This window comes from Odontesthes bonariensis, chromosome 2 (genome assembly GCF_027942865.1).
Source record: "Odontesthes bonariensis isolate fOdoBon6 chromosome 2, fOdoBon6.hap1, whole genome shotgun sequence".
In the NCBI taxonomy this organism is placed as follows: domain Eukaryota; kingdom Metazoa; phylum Chordata; class Actinopteri; order Atheriniformes; family Atherinopsidae; genus Odontesthes; species Odontesthes bonariensis.
In genome coordinates, this window is record NC_134507.1 from 21,525,777 (window position 1) to 21,539,916 (window position 14,140).

General features: G+C 37.8%; 1 protein-coding gene across 1 annotated transcript; it reads right to left on the minus strand.

Moving 5' to 3' along the window:
• On the minus strand, positions 1-13,240 carry perp (p53 apoptosis effector related to pmp22). The gene is made up of 3 exons (XM_075478981.1): positions 12,844-13,240; positions 5,866-6,003; positions 1-2,030 (listed from the first exon to the last, which is right to left on the minus strand). Exons 1-3 carry the CDS (start codon positions 13,046-13,048, stop codon positions 1,819-1,821), a joined length of 555 nt encoding a protein of 184 aa, XP_075335096.1. The 5' UTR covers positions 13,049-13,240; the 3' UTR covers positions 1-1,818.
• Between the last annotated feature and the right edge of the window lie 900 nt (positions 13,241-14,140).

The following is a 14,140-nucleotide window of genomic DNA, read 5'->3' on the forward strand; positions in this document are numbered from 1 at the left end:
TTCCAAACAAAAACACTTTATTGCGTAAAAAACACACAAACTACCAAAAATAATTCATGACAGAAAAAATATCTGGGGGTTTTCCAATTAGAATTTCCTTTTATACAGTATATAATCAATACAGTGTCTACTAATTCAAAGAGTTAATGTTGAAAACAGACTCAAGCACATTATTATCTAAAACTTCTGCCAACTGAGATGATGAAAGCAGTTACTGATTTTGTGTTACTCAGCTTTGATCAATGGTGACATCTTTCTTTTTTATTTTTCATTCAACAGAAGAGCTCTTCAGAACTCACTTATGAGATCTAACAAATTAACATGGTCTTGTTCGGGCTTGAGTTTGACATGAGTCTAGACATGAACAGAAGCAGCCTGTCTCATAAAAACAAGACCAACTGGTAGGATAGACATTTTAAAATTCAACACCACAACACCGAAGAAGCTAAGGCACAAATTTGACACACAATGAGTCAGATTACTGAACATTTTAGGGAAACTTTTCTTTATCATACCAACAATGCTAAAGTGGTATTTTAACAACTTATGAAGACTTTAGAAAAAAATACAAGTTTGGTTGTTTTTTGGAAAATAAAAAGGCTTTAATTCAAGTCAAATGTGATCAAATGTTCTCTGTGAATGCACGTTACATGAACTGGCTTTGAGGCAACAAGACACTAAAAACAGAATAAACTAACATTTTTATATTGTTCCCTTTTAACCAATTTTGTTATTATCAAACAAGTCAGCTCGCATGAGTTTTAACCATACAAAAATCTTTCAGTAGGTAATTAAGGTTATTGCAGATTACTTAAAAAAATAACTGTTTGCTGGAAGGGAATGTTGAAAAAAAAATGTTGTATTCATTTTAAAAAAAATTGGACGTGGAAAAAATTTGCACTAAACAAACTTTCTGAGGAAGACAGTGCTTTGAGATCAGCTATTTGACTCAACGAAACTCATCTAAATTTGCAGAGAAGCGACTACATTAAAGTAAAAGAAAACAATCAAACACCTCTTCCTCTGTCTTATTAACCGTCACACTGGTCATCTATGTCTAAAGTGTATTATTAAAGGTTTTTGCTAAATATCCAAATATAGCAAAGTTCCCTCCCAGTTATACCCCTTTGGTAATGATAAGAAAACAAAATTCTTGAGACAAACAGCAGATAAGAAAACGCGTTAAAAAGGTGCAAAAACAGTTGTTAAACTACGTTTACATTTCTGTATGTTTAGGTTACATTCAGCCTCCGAGTCCCAGCCTTTCCCTCCTTCTTACCACATGCTCAATAACACTTTGAAGAACTGATAAAAATGTATTATAGTACACAGGACAAGGTACAACCCTGATAAACATTCATTTTGCATCCTGCACAAATATATGAGTGGATTGCTCATCTTGTAAGATTTTGGATGTGAGACAAATTAGGCGAAAGCTAAACTTTACACCATATTATCTTATTTAAGTTAAGGGCACTTTGGTGACAATGCATCTAAATTCAAAGTTAAAAAGTACAGACACACTGAGAAATATGTTTAGTGTTAAGAAAAGTTAGTTATTTTAGACTATACTAATTCAATGTAAAATATTTTAGACTATACTAATTCAATGTAAAATAACATCAAATCACAATCCACATCTATGTGAGAGGGTAAAAAAAGGGATGCTTCTATTGCTGAACCAAATTTAACTGAGCTGCACCACTGTAGATCTTTGGCGAAATGATAGAGGAGGAAAATATTCAACGATCAGTACAGATCCAGCTGAGAGCGAAAAGTGCAGATGGCTGTAACTGGGTTGGCGATCAGGTTTGGTCTTCAGGAAGTGCTGTAGAGGTATTTGAGCTTAGCATTGCCACTCAGTTCGTCCTCGTAACGTGGCAGACAGCAGAAGAGCAGGGAGCAGCCGATGCAGAGGATGGTGGCGCCCCAGCCAAACCCGTAGGCCCAGGTGTAGTAATATTGGCCCTCGAAGATCAGCTCATTGAACTTGACGGGGTAAATGATCAGAGCTATGATCTGGACAATCACTGCGGAGAGAGACACATAGCCAATTTATTTTTCAGTCATCATAGATTGAACCCAGTTCTAAATCTCCTCTTATTATGTACATCACATTCAGTAAAAACAGTTCCAATTACTTACCATCAACATCTTTCCCCTTTATATTTTAAAGCTGTTTTAGTCATTTTATCTATGAATATGTTTCCTGGTTTTATCTCATTTCTCTGTCTTTTCATCAATATTAATTATATTATAGCTTATTTAAGTTGTTTTCATGATGCATGTATAAATATGTGAGATTTGTCTATACATGAATTTACATGATCTGCTTTTAATCTTTCTGTTATACTTCACAGCATGCATTAGTCTCTGTTTTATTATCAACTATTCTCAAAGCACTCTGAAAGCTGATAGATTCCCAGGAATAAATTTTTTCCACCCAAAAGCTACCAGTGCTTTTTAATGGGCAATCAATAACAGCTTTTTTACATTCCCTAGATTTAAAGATCTTCAAATATGATACAATGTGTAAGCAACTACAAAACCCCTTTATGGTTAATAATATGAGTGATTTTGAAATGTCATAATGCTAACTTAATGACACCTTTGATAGTATATTCAGTATCTACTGTATTTTTAGTTTGAAAGATGATAAATGATGTCTTGAATTACCCCAAGAGACACACGGTCAGATAACTTATCAACACATGCTGAGCGGCACAAATGTAGAAATAATTTATACCTAACATGTCAGCCACTGGACAATTTGACATCCATCTTAAAAAGTTTGTTTACATGAAAGGGGGAAAACCGTATTGTAATCACAGAAAAGAAAATGGATGAAAACAAACATACTGGAGTTTCAGTATTTCAGTATTCAGGCTGCGAGCTAGACAGGCAAACTGAACTGCTAAAAACGCCAACAGCAGGGTGTGGAAAATACCTTCACACGAGAGTGCCAGAGTTGCATGAACATAATGAAAATCTGTGAGACCGAAGTGTTCATTTTCCGACAGCGATCAGTTCTAGCACCGATCGCTACTTGTCATAATTTCCACACAATTATTCTTGTAAAGAGTGTGACCCAAGTTTGTTGAGAATATAAATTAAATCATTTTGCTTTGGGCTTCACACCCTTGAGAGAAGTCAACAGAATGGGTGAATCCCCTGATCATTTCACTCAATGACAGATTTGAGTAAATCAGAAACAATCTGTTGATTATTAGATATTGATCCATGAGCTCTTTCTTGAAGTTCAAACTGAATATAACTTACCAACACATCTAAATCTGACACCACAGAACGTGTGAAACATGGTGGACTGTCTAACCTGCCAGTTTGGCACTAAAAGCTGTACGAGTCTGTACGGTATGGGCTCTGTCTTGTCTTCTCACGTTGTCTGAAGGATGAGTCATGTCAAATAAACAAACTAAACCACCTGTTACTATAACACCGCCACACCAAAGTACACAAAGCCAAACTCACTTTCTGTTGAACCTAAGCTTCTTATCTGTGACATCGTCACATCATCATCGCCACCTTTTTCTATGGAATTCTTACAGCTGGTCCCGGTCACCTCCGTCCCTCCCATCTACCAGCGGTCTACTTCAAACTCTTTAGCTTCTGCTTCCACACTTCTCCTTTTTACAAACACTGATAACCTTAATCTCTCTGCTTGACCTGAATGTCTCACTCCCCCTCAGCCTGGTGACCACAAGGATTGTTAAGCATATTCCCTGAATTCAATTCAATTCAACTCTATACTGTTTTCTTTGTAATTCATTCATAGGCCAATCAAATCCAATTCATTAAATTCCAAATTTGTCCTGTTCATACAAAGCCAATAGAAAAAAAAGTTGCCTAGCTAAAGAAACCAACAGATTGCATCGTTAATTCTCCTCGATTTTATCTCCATCCTGAGCATGCACGAGGCGACAGTGGAAAGAAAAAACTCCATTTTAACAGGAAGAAACCTCTGACAGGAAGGGCCGCCATCTGCCTCGACCAGCTGAACACTGAGAACAATGAGGTCCAACGCTTAAAACATCACGAGAGTCATCTCAGGTTAGCTTTAGTCACCAGATAGGAGTGAGATTACAAAAAAACTCGTGGGCACTTATTTTACTAAATCAAATGCTGTTAAAATGTTTTTATCTCAGTTTGTTAAAAATGTGTTTGTTGCATTTTATAATGCAAACAGCCAAACTGAGTACAGGAAGGTTGTAGGGGGGAAGTGCTTAGGATGGTTTCAGTATATTTCAACAACATTCAATAGAAACATCCAAAATAATGAATTCATGCAAAATATGAATGTGGGGACAACCAAATAACAAAAAAAGTACAAATTGAAGCAGAACTGTATCATAGCAGAGCAAAAACTGAAGCATTGAAAGCTGACATCAACTTCTCAGATTCTTTTCATTGGGCTTTTTCCACCTTTATGATTTCATGAGACATTTTTACGTTACTTAAAGCGATACAATGTAACTTCTCAAAAAGCCCACTATGGAGCTCCCCCTACAGGCTTGGAGGTAATGTACGGTTACACTGTCGTAAATATAACACCCTTTCACTTTCACTTTTCACGTTTGTTGACGAACCGGCGAGGAGTCAGAAGGTGCAAGCTATGTCGACCGAGAAGGTAAGAGTAATCAAATGTACCTGGGAGCGTGAGAGGGGTCTATTTGTTTTTGCGGTAGGTGTGCCAGAAAGCAAGTCGAAGTACTTCCGCTCAGCTCCCGGGCCGGTCCAGCAAAGTTACATAGCGCAGTTTTTCCAACTCAGACCCCCGAAGGGCATAGGAGACAGGCCAATCGTAATATTAAAACTCATTCTAGCCGCGCAATTTTTTTCAAACTGTTATTTTAAGGTAGAAATGTTACATAGTATTACTTTAATGACACAAAAGTTGGCTACTCAAGAAGGCTGGCGTCTTCTGCTCTGTAAAAATAGTTCCAATTACTTGGTGTAACCGGCAGACCACGTTTTGAACATTTCTTCAGTGAACTAAGCAGGCTACTATCGTCCCCTTTACTGGTAAGACTAGAGGCATGTTTGCTTGACTATGGCTCTTTGTGTAGTCAGTGCTAAAATTATTTTCTAATTATTGTGTCTAATTCACTGAAACAGTGGATCCCAAAGTGGAGCAATTGCAGGAGGGGGCGCGCGGGTGGAATGCACGAATTAATCAATCAATATATTACACTGCTAGCATAACATGGACAAGTTTTTGATGGGGCTCCCACATAAACGCAAAGCAGAGGATGAAGCATTGCCAAATGTGCTTCCAAAGCAATTTCCTTCCATGGCAAAGACAAGAAGATATGATGACACATATCTTGCCTTTGGCTTCACCCCCTTTTTTTGTGAGAATGCAGCAGAGAAAGTTTGGGAACCACTGCACTAAAACAAGAGGGACTGTGTGAACTTAATCTGCTTGCTTCGTCTCTAAAACTGAAAGCTTTGGTTTTGTGGCTTAACTCCAACTGACTCTGCTTGAACTATTCACCCACCCATCTATCAGCTCTCTACACTTGTTTTAACTTGTTCGTGATTCCAGGGATTGAGCCAACCCCAGTGGATAATGGGTGAGAGGTAAGATACACACCGAACAGGTTGACAGTCTGTCATACTGTAAGGCTAGCACAGAGTCTTTGGACTGTGGAAGGATGTGGGATCAGCCAGAGTAACCCAGGCAGACACAGGGAGAACATGCTAACTCAAAACTGGGAGTCAAACTGGCAATCCTATGTCTGTGCCGCTCCATGTAAACATTTCAACTAAATCCCACTACTGCATGTGGTGGTTGTGGAAATAGGATGCTTGCATGTATGCCTCTGTGTGTTAGTGTCCATAGCTTACCAACAATAATCAGCAGGCCTCCTGTTGCGGTCAGAAGTCCAGTGTTGACATTACACATTGCCACGATGGAGAGGATGAAGGCCAGGATCAGGAAGAGGAGACCAATGATCATCAGAGCAGCAACTGCCTGGGCCCAAGCTGAAGTTCAAAAGAAAGAAATAACTTAGCTACATGACTCGGACAACCAAACAAATAAAAATCAGAACAGTTATAACTCTACAGTAGGATTTTTCTCATTGGCCCTGGAAAGCTTTTACACCCATCTGATTCAAATCTACAGGAGTAGTGTTACAATGGTAGCAGGAACACAAGCTCCTTTAGTCCCTTATCACTTTTACCATTTCTAGTTGACTTTCTCATGGACGTCTCTCTGCACTATATATTGTGATCAGAGTCTAGATTATCTGAGTCGATGAACAAGGCTTGTATAATGGTCTGAGTCCCCTCCAGTTATCAACCTGAAAGGGATAAGCAGCAGCAAGAAGTGAAGGGAGTGGTCTGGGGACTTCTTTGGACCTCTTGGTATTTCCTGTCAGGCTACATACAGACTCCCTGTTGCAGCACGCAAAGTTTCTGGCTGATGTAATGAGTTTATTTACAGTTAATGTTCTCCCTTATAGGTGCTTGAATTAAACTTTTGACAAGACAACAAAGAAGAGTGCTGTCTCTGCATAAGATGGAAATATATTGTGTTAATACAGGACATACTAGGCATGTATAAAGGAAACAAATTATTACTAATACAGTCATTTTTTCTTGTTTTTGTTTTATTAATTTACCCCTCTGATGTACCCTTCTGAAACTGATCCCAAATTAAAGTTATAACTATTTATTTCATAATATTTTAAGCAGTATAATACAATTTAAAACATCTGAATAATCAATATGTAGTCTGCTGATAAATCCCCTTAGTTCTGGGGAAATAAATGAGTCACTAAGTGTACAAGTTTGCGTTGTCTTTAGTCATTGCTGTGACCCTGAAAAACACTGACTGAGCACTAACTGCTGAGGGGGAGGAGAGAAATTGTTTTCCTTCTACACAGAGTCGCCACACCCTAAACAACACCCTCACTTCACTGCCACTCCAACATCTGAAGAGATTGCTTGTAATTAGTGGGAATAAGGGCTAAAACCCATGCCTCCCACTATATCGAGCTTTAAGTTTTTGGGAAGAGGACTCTAAAACATGCAGTCATTGTGTTCTGAACTGACAAACATCAACTATTGAAGTAAAAAACATTCTAAAATTTGAGCTTCATGCAAACATTCAGGCTCTATATGACGATCAACCACACACATACTACTGCAGGTAATCCCAACATTTATCTGGATTTCAAAACAACACCGTTACACCCATCACCCCTTTTGTTGATACTGGATAAGCCAACACCCTAAATTATTCACAGCCGTATGTGTGTGTGTTCCAGTAACACCCTCCTTGCCTCAGCCAGAGGCATTTCTTTCATCGTTTACACATCAGACTAGTTTAACTGGTTTGAGCTTCTAACACAGTATAACAATAATGTTCACTTGCATTCAAACTCAGCAACAGTGTTGTTACCAACAGATAAATGAATCCAGACTGAACTCTGGCTCAAAGAAGTCCTTTATACTGAATTTTTATAGTATTCATGTAACAGAGAGGACTTCTTATCTATAGTTCAAAAGGAAAATTTCTCAAAATTCAAAGGCGACACAATCAATCAAGTAACATGGTGTTACTTTAAAACTTCTCGTGACATTACGACAGCTGTCACACAGGTTGAGGATTAATGGTCATACAAACAGTAGCAATTTATGATTGAATTGCTTTTCTTTACTCATTTTTATGCTCCAATTATAGTATAAGCCAAAATTGCATCTATTTAAGACCAGCCAATAATTGGTAATGCTGGAAATATATTAAAGATGAAGGTTTTACCTCTAATGGCAGATGAACAACAGAAGACAGGAACGTTACTTAAAAGTTGCAAAAGTATCAATCAATTGAATAATACTCTATTAATCCCAAAAGATAATTAGATTGCCTGATCATATTGTTGAACAAAATATAAAAAAACAAAGAAAATTAAAATATGTAATGACCTCATTAATGGTTTTTATTGCAGCAGAGATGAAGAAGCCTCTGACTGAAGACACTGAAGACAGCCTGTGGTTAATCATTTCATTTTAAAGCTTGAATAGTTTTATTCCTTTTCTTTCAATGGAAAACAAAAAAACAAAAGTACACCTGTATTTTGTGACAGGTATATTTTATCATCTGCACAATGAGCTGTGCATAAAGATCCACAAAACATGCACCATCTTCAGCATAAACAAATAAAACTAATTACATTGACATTTAGTCATTTAGCTTGTAATCTAGATGGACTAATTTAACACCTGCGCTTTGAATGATGCAGAACGATGTTTGTGTTCATAAACATATGCTTGAGTGTGCACATAGTAATTTAATAAGAAATTAAGTTTGGATTCCTTGTAAACGCTTACACGCTGATGCTCAAGTTTCAAACATGAGTCGAATTTGAGCAAAAGAAAGGTACAGATTCCACTTGCTGCTGTTACTTGACATTAACTTATAACAATCTTCTAGTATTCACAGCGTTTTACAGAAGTTTTACAATCTTAAATTATATGCAACTGCGTCTCATGGGTGAGCACTAGAATAGCCTGTCTTGATCACTCTTAACTTAATGCCATCCAGCTGCTCAGACTTATGCTGCTCTCACACACATTTACACAGGAACTACACACTCCATACGCAAGAATGTACGGCTTCACAAAAAGGCTCCAATGAATTCTAAAAATGCAAACACACTCCGACTCTCTCACACTTGCTCAACTAAGGCTTGGCCCTGGCAAAGGTTCTGTATTTGGGCAACAACTGGGGAGAATTTTTTTTAAACCTTCAGAACAGGTCTTAAAGCCACAGACAATATCCATCAAAGCTCTTAGAAGAAGGCTTTAGTTCAGGCTGCAGGCATCACCTCGACACCCTGAGTTTTCTGTGAAAGGCTTTTAATGGAACACCCACAAATCAAGTAGCTCTGTTGAAAGAAACACAGCAGCAGTGAAACTGCTTCTTTGGCCTCATACAGTTTCATGGTGACAAACTTAAATCTTTAACCCTTTTAGCTTTTTTCAATTCTAAAACAAGTACTCTATCAGAGCACAATAATCTTCTTTTTTCAAGCAAAACACTGATGTCCAGCTCTAAATTTTCTGACTTAGCCTTGCCATGCCTAATTGTAACAATAAGATTGTGGACTGAGGGTCAGAGAAAAAAAATAACATCTGTACAAATAACATAATTTCTTTCTTTTTCATTTGTTGCTGCTCTGCTTGTGAGACGGGCTTGTATCATTCAGTCACTTCAATATATGAACAGTCTGTGCTTTGACGAGCAGATACAGTAGGTACTGTGACGGCCGACACTTTCCATATCCTGCACGTAAGTACAAGCTTTTACCCTCTGCTAGATGTTACAGAGCTCCCAAGAGTTGACTCATTTGCTCCAAGACCTCATCTGTGTCCTTATCTGTTGGCATGGTGATGCCACGCAGTCACATGGAATTTCATGAAATTGTCACAAAAGGAATTTTTACCTGTCTATTTTATTTCTACTTATTCTGTATGTGAAATGTAGAATAATAATTTATTAAATGCAGTTTCATTGTCAGTTGCAGAACTAGCAGTATTTTTTTTTTTATTGCAATACTGATATTGACATATAAGAATGATAAAAAGGGAAAAAGAAACAAAAAGCTTCAGAGCTTGGAAGCATTTTGATAAATGGACTCGAAAACTTGAAAACAGTGTGCAGCGCAAAGTAATTCAACAATTATGTGCCCCTGAAGAGACAATTATACATTTTTTTGCCACGTATGGACTCTTTTTAACCCATTCAGACCTAAAAGTTTAGTTTAATCTGGTTTCTAAATCCTAAAGGCTAAATCCGATAAAACTTTTTGGTTTCATGAAGTAAAAAAACTCAAATGTCACTCTGGGTCATAATAGGTTAAGCAAGTTAAATAAGACTAGTAAAAACCTGATGTTGCTCTGATATTATTATCTTAATGTGATTTGAAACATTTGAATCATGAGGTTCTTTTTGCTTTCAAAAATTTACTTTGGTTTAACACTTTTCATTCACAATGGACCAGTTAATTCAAAATGAACTGGTTTATTGCCCAACCCTTAGCAAACTTCTTCATAAATAATATTAAAGCTGGGATTCATATATCTCACTATTGGCACCCTCATGACAAAACATGGAAACATGTTGATTCCTGTTTTAGTTGTTCACAAAGCTGCAGCTACTTGGAACACAGTCCTCCTTTCGTTTGGTGCAGTTCCAAAATTCAAAACATCCTACATTCTCTCACACACACACACACACACACACACACACACACGCATACACCAATTGTGTTTGTTTCCCCGGTTTTTCAGAACAACCCCAGAAGTATTTAGACCAAGGAACCTCAGGGCAAAAATGTGTCTTATCCAGCCAGTGGTGTTCTGGCAGCTGTGTTCATTTTTTTTTTTTTTAACCACTTCCACTCCTGCTGAGACTGAAGGACGCCCAGCTGAAACAGCACTAAAGTACAGTTCAGACAAGCAAAACAAATCCTTGTGATCTAAAACTAAAGGAGATGGGGGAAAAAAAGCCTAAAAATGCTGGTAGCAACAGTTTGACTTTTCAGTCTACATGTCGAGGATCTGGTTACACTGGCGTAATAACTGGTACAGTTATGAGAACCACAAAAAAATGTTGATTTTACATCAGAATCAGTTAATCATATACTTTAATTAATTTGTATAAAATCAGAAATAGCACTAATCACTGTTCGTTAGACACTACACTCTCGTCGGCCTGACCAACCGTCACAATGTAGTAATGAAGGTAGAAAATTTATAATCTTTCTGGAAAGCTACCATCTTATTTCCTGTTGATTAACTAATCTATTGATGGGCCAGCAAAAGATTTCAGCCACAATTAAGAAAATAGCCACTACACAGGTAGGGATGTCACTATCAACAATTACTTGTGTTGTTGCAACTACTCGACATAATCGTGATCATGGTTGAACAATCGTCAAGATTATTTTCATTCTGTTTAGGTATATATCCACAGTTACTGTCCTTTTAATGATTTTTGTTTAGAAAGCCTAAAAGACACATATTTCCTTTATGTTCCCGTATTATTTTCAAACAAATGGTTGTTCTTCTTTCTTATGCGTTAGGTGAGTTATGAAATTATCTGTGGATTTTTGGGCTAACAGCGGGATTAAAAGGTAAAACATTCACATAGTTAATCACAATTATTTGTATAATAAATAAACGTCTACTTAAAGGTCATAATAGTGAGGACAAAGACAGCATAAGACACACATTTTGGAATCGGTGCGTCGAAAAGATGCGATTTTTAAAAATGTAATGAACTAGTACAACCATATCCTAAGCATATGGTGAGTAATGCATCCTATAGCTTAATAATTATACTGAAAAATGAGCCAATAATCCTAAAATGTTGCAGCTTGCCTTGAGTTTACAATCACTAACAGCAGAGCAAAGCTTCAAGCTGTTGTTGATAGAAACTGTACAATTGGGAATTTTGTGTTTGTGATTCTGCAGAAGAGCCCATTAATATCCAATTTTGATGCGAGTGTAAGCTTTGTGTAGAGAAGGACAGCATGCCGTCACAGCCCAAGACTTTTTTCCGGGCTATTTTGCTCAGCCAGTTCGAATGTATTATAAGAAGAAGGCCAGAACTTTTTAAAAAACTTTTGCCTGTGTCTCTGGGAACATGCATGCATTTTGCAGACCTAGCAGTAGCTGCCTGCCTGTACGAATTTCATTGACTCTGATGGAAGAGGAACAATACTGCCTTTGTTTGTAGCCGAGGGTGTGGAGTCACACGAACACAACCTGAGAAGGAGACACAAGTTTGTTCTGTTCAAAGGGACTGTTCAACATATCTCAGTGTGTGCCACTAAGTTATGTGTCTTTGACTGGAAAGTCATTAACAGTTTGTCTATAAATAGCCATATCTATCTCAGCAAACGAGTGCCTATCAAGGCTTGAAGCCACTTTTTTTTTTTTTATCTCCGTTGTGCTCCATCCACATTGTGGAGGTGACGCATCGCTTTTAACAGAGCTCGTACTTTTTGTGGAAGCAACACGTTCTAAAGCTCTCTCTCAACTTTAGGGCTTTGGCAAGTTCACTTTCTCTAGAAAGACTAGAAAAACTTTCTCTTTCTTAGGTTTTAAACTGTACTTTTTTGCCTTCATGTTTACCTTTGAATCATCTGTTTCATGAATCGTGCGATATATATAAATATGCTTTGTATTACAGGAAAAACATTTCTTTTGGAGCTTTTTTTATTTGAAGATTTGAAGATTTTTGTTTTAACCTGGTCTGTTACATTTAGGTATTTTTGAAATTATTCGATTACTGCTATAACAATCCCATTTGTACACTGGTTCTTTTTTGGGAGGTTTAAATTAGGTTGCAACATAATTTAAGGACGCATATAGGGATCAAAATAAAAGGAAAACTAAGTTAAATATTTCTTTGCTTAACACCATCTATTACTGATTCTTACAACACAGAAGGAATGCTATCTGTGTGCATTGGTCTTATTTGCCTTATTTTTGTATCTATTGCCGTTTGGGCTTCTTATGTAACCACCTGCATTAAAGGTTCCACCTTTCTGATACATTTGCCCAGGCTGAGAGTGAAATGAAACGAGTTAATCATCGCGGCGACCAAAGTTCATTCCGCCTGACTGACTGTTTAGCAGGCCTCCCTCCTTCTCCCAGGCGTTTTTGTTTATCAGCGGTCGACTCAGGTTACAATGTGTGAACAGTGAATTTAACGCACTGTGGAGACAAACACCAAGCAAGACATGCTTATTTCCCTCTAACGTTAAAATCATCATCATGATATATGTGAGGCAAAAATTAAGCACTTACAAAACTTCATAAGAGACCTGCAGTTCCAGTCGTTATTCCTGCCTTGGCACTCGTTCCACATACTGGCGTAGTGAGACTTGCCCTCGTCGTCCTCGACCCATCCCGACTCGGCGGCTATGGCGATAATGTCAAAAATAACGGCGAAGAGGAGAAGCAGGGGCAAGATCCACCTGAATCGAGGGTAGGCGATCCCACAACGGAACATCTTCGGCAATCAGAGCGTGTGGAGCGAGGATACGAGGAGGGCAAACAGCGGGCGAGGAGTTGTTGTGTGTCCGACGAGGTGTGCTGGCGTCCTGTGCGTCTTTACGCGAGTGTAAGTGAGGATTGATCCGCTCCACCCGAGAGAAAAATAGTCTTCAACCTGGATGGGACGTGAAGGGTTGGGCTTGTTTAGTCATACAATCCGAAGAAAGCCCAACCCCATTCACTGAGTCATATTATACGCAGGATAACCTGTAATCATTTCAACCGGAGCCCTAACCCTCAGAAAGAATTTACTTAAAAGTGAAGCTTGTGGTGTTTTAATGAGAGAAATTCCAACAGATCAAGAGAGACTGGTTTGTTAGTAGATCGGGTGTGCGGGGAGGGTAGCAACACGATGCACTACATTAAGTTGCCACAAGATGGAATCCCAGGTCAACCAGGAAAACTCACAATTTATTTAAATGGAGATAATAATTGAATAATTGATCTTTATCTACGATTTACAGGCTTATTTGTTACATCTACCGTATATTGTAAGTACTTGAGAGAGGCTGTAGTTCTGATAACAGAGCTATCTGCAGACACAACAGAGAATTTTAAGCAACCTTTGTCACTTTAGTGATCTTATGATTTCATTTCCGTTTATATTGTTTATTTAAATAATTTTTGTTGTTTACTACACTACATGGAGACACGAGGAACCAACATTTCATTGCGTTTATTTTAATTTTATTTTTTTCAGTATACAACAAGCAAAAGCAAAAAACGTTTTGATGCAGTGTAAACAAACACCATGTAATGATTTGCAATTTACTTGAATTTTTGAAAACTGGTAATACCTTAGTTTTGGTTTTGAAAAATATTTTCCCAGTTCAAATTCGAAAGTTTAAAGAGAGAGAGAAAAAGGCAGGGATGGGGCATGCTTATGACTGTGCTGCATCACCTAACAACACAATTAACTATGGTCCCTTTCTTCATACAGGACAATTTGTTTGAGTCTTTGTTGCTGTGTTTTTTGTGTCATTATGTGGAAATATGTTCAGTTGGTGATAGGTCTGGACAGAAGGTGGCATCCAGACTCTTTCACTAC